Source organism: Seriola lalandi, unplaced genomic scaffold, assembly GCF_002814215.2.
Source record: "Seriola lalandi dorsalis isolate HSWRI2012SDOR001 ecotype SW California unplaced genomic scaffold, Sedor1 jcf7180002003554, whole genome shotgun sequence".
Taxonomy (NCBI): Eukaryota; Metazoa; Chordata; class Actinopteri; order Carangiformes; family Carangidae; genus Seriola; species Seriola lalandi.
The window spans coordinates 1-1,747 of record NW_019474209.1 but is presented as its reverse complement, the minus strand read 5'-3'; the positions used below and the strand labels follow the sequence as shown (position 1 = coordinate 1,747).

General features: G+C 38.8%; 1 protein-coding gene across 1 annotated transcript; it reads right to left on the bottom strand.

The window, feature by feature from the left end:
* Positions 1-75: 75 nt before the first annotated feature.
* On the bottom strand, positions 76-1,685 carry LOC111667564 (microphthalmia-associated transcription factor-like). Its single transcript, XM_023423306.2, has 4 exons — positions 997-1,685; positions 832-888; positions 483-558; positions 76-289 (listed from the first exon to the last, which is right to left on the bottom strand). The coding sequence occupies exons 1-4, from the start codon at positions 1,067-1,069 to the stop codon at positions 91-93; spliced, it is 405 nt and encodes a 134-aa protein (XP_023279074.1). The 5' UTR covers positions 1,070-1,685; the 3' UTR covers positions 76-90.
* Between the last annotated feature and the right edge of the window lie 62 nt (positions 1,686-1,747).

Sequence of the window (1,747 nt, the reverse complement as noted above, 5' to 3'; positions counted from 1 at the left end):
TCACACTTGTGCCTGTGGTGCACATGTGCATTTCAATTCAACTTTAAATAAACTCTCACACCTAGTCAAACAATATATAGCTATTCTATTTCAAGTCTTGGACATGCTACGTACTGACACATCTGACCAACAAATACCGACCTGGATGCGTAACATTAGACTGTGGTTTGCTTGCTCCAGCTTCTTCTGTCGCATCTCAATGTCCTTGGCTCTCTGCTGCTCCTTCTGTAACTTCCTGATGTAGTCGACAGAAGCTTTCAGGATGGTGCCTTTATTCCAACGCATCTCACTGTCGTCATTGTCATATCAGTGAATATCATAGCAGAATTTAAAAATGGAGACAACACAGAAACAGAAAACAAGATTAAATTTTTTTACTGCACAACAGTTGCAGGGACTCAATATTGAAATTCATACACCATAACTTTATTCGTGATTCTGCAGGAGAAAATGAAAATCCTGAAAAAGTAGACATTACTTACGGGTCATTTGACTTGGGTATTAGAGTCCCCAGCTCCTTTATGCGGTCATTGATGTTGAATCTCCGCCTTCTCTCAACTGCAAAAAAAGAGAAGTAAGAATGAGCAGGGGAAGACGCATAACCTTCCCTCCAACAATTAGTTGTCACTAAAGAGGCATTATTTAGTAAACATGTACATGAGCGGACAGAGAGATCAAATGGGTCGTCCTGGAGTTTAAACAGGCAAAAGTGCACAAATGTGATTAGAACATTTCAAATTTGAAATCTGACTGCATTCATGCTGTTATTTCATTCAGATTCAACAGAGAAGTGCAAGTGCTCAGAATAGTGGTAAATAAAGCTTGACATACTGAGGTTATGGTTGTCTTTCTTCTGCCTTTCTTTCAATAGCGCTTTGGCATCTGCATCTGAAAAAGAAATTCAAAGTGTTTTACACCATGAAATGTTATCAATCAAAAATAAAGGTTTTCCTGAACAAAAACAAGACATATGTTTGTACCAGTGTGTTACTATACCAGTAATTTCCCTTTTAATTTTTGGAAGATCAGCAGGGCAGGAGTTGCTGACCGTGAGAGTGGGTGCTGCCATTCCAGGGCTATGATAGACATCCAACAGATTTCCTGGGAGCTACAGAAAGATACAACATGGTCAGATATATTTCCTAAATAGTCACTCGTGGCCATAAGCCTAGTGGCAAATATTGTGAATAAAAGATGTCTTCCCCATTCCTGCTTAAAATGTTCAGAGCAACCAGTTCCTCAAGTTCATAACAGAATCAAAGCTGGTTTCAGTTGCATCACACAAATACTACTACATGTTCCACAATGCAACAAAGAAAAGGCAGGCATTACAATTGCATTTTAGGCTTTTTAGGGATAAAGCTCAAAATCTAACCATTTATATATTATTCTTGCCTATTACAGCTGAACAACAATATATGGTGCTATTTCAAAAATCACAAAGGATTTACCTCACTGTGCTTCTTTTTCTTTTCCTCCAACAGCATCACCATAATTCTCATTTTTTTGTTCCACAGCAAAATTTTTGGAAAGCCCTCTCCTATCTAACAAATGTGTTGTTAACCTGGCAGCCTTATAATGTGCTGTTTTATGAGCACACTTTGTCTCTCTTCTCCCATCCTCTAGCTTCACCCCGCCCAGGCAGCACTTCTGTGACGAATAGTAGCTGAGTGCCAAAAGTGTATATTTACTCCCACGACTTCAGAATTCCACACATAAAAGAGACGTCCATTCACAAAAAAAAAAA

Bases quoted from the DNA above. Each gene is read 5' to 3' on its own strand.
- LOC111667564 (XM_023423306.2), bottom strand. From the start codon at position 1,069: ATGGCAGCACCCACTCTCACGGTCAGCAACTCCTGCCCTGCTGATCTT. The intron at 889-996 runs GTATAGTAACAC...TTTCTTTTTCAG, and splicing joins AATTAAAAGGGAAATTACTG to ATGCAGATGCCAAAGCGCTA. The intron at 290-482 runs GTAAGTAATGTC...CAATGACGACAG, and splicing joins ATACCCAAGTCAAATGACCC to TGAGATGCGTTGGAATAAAG.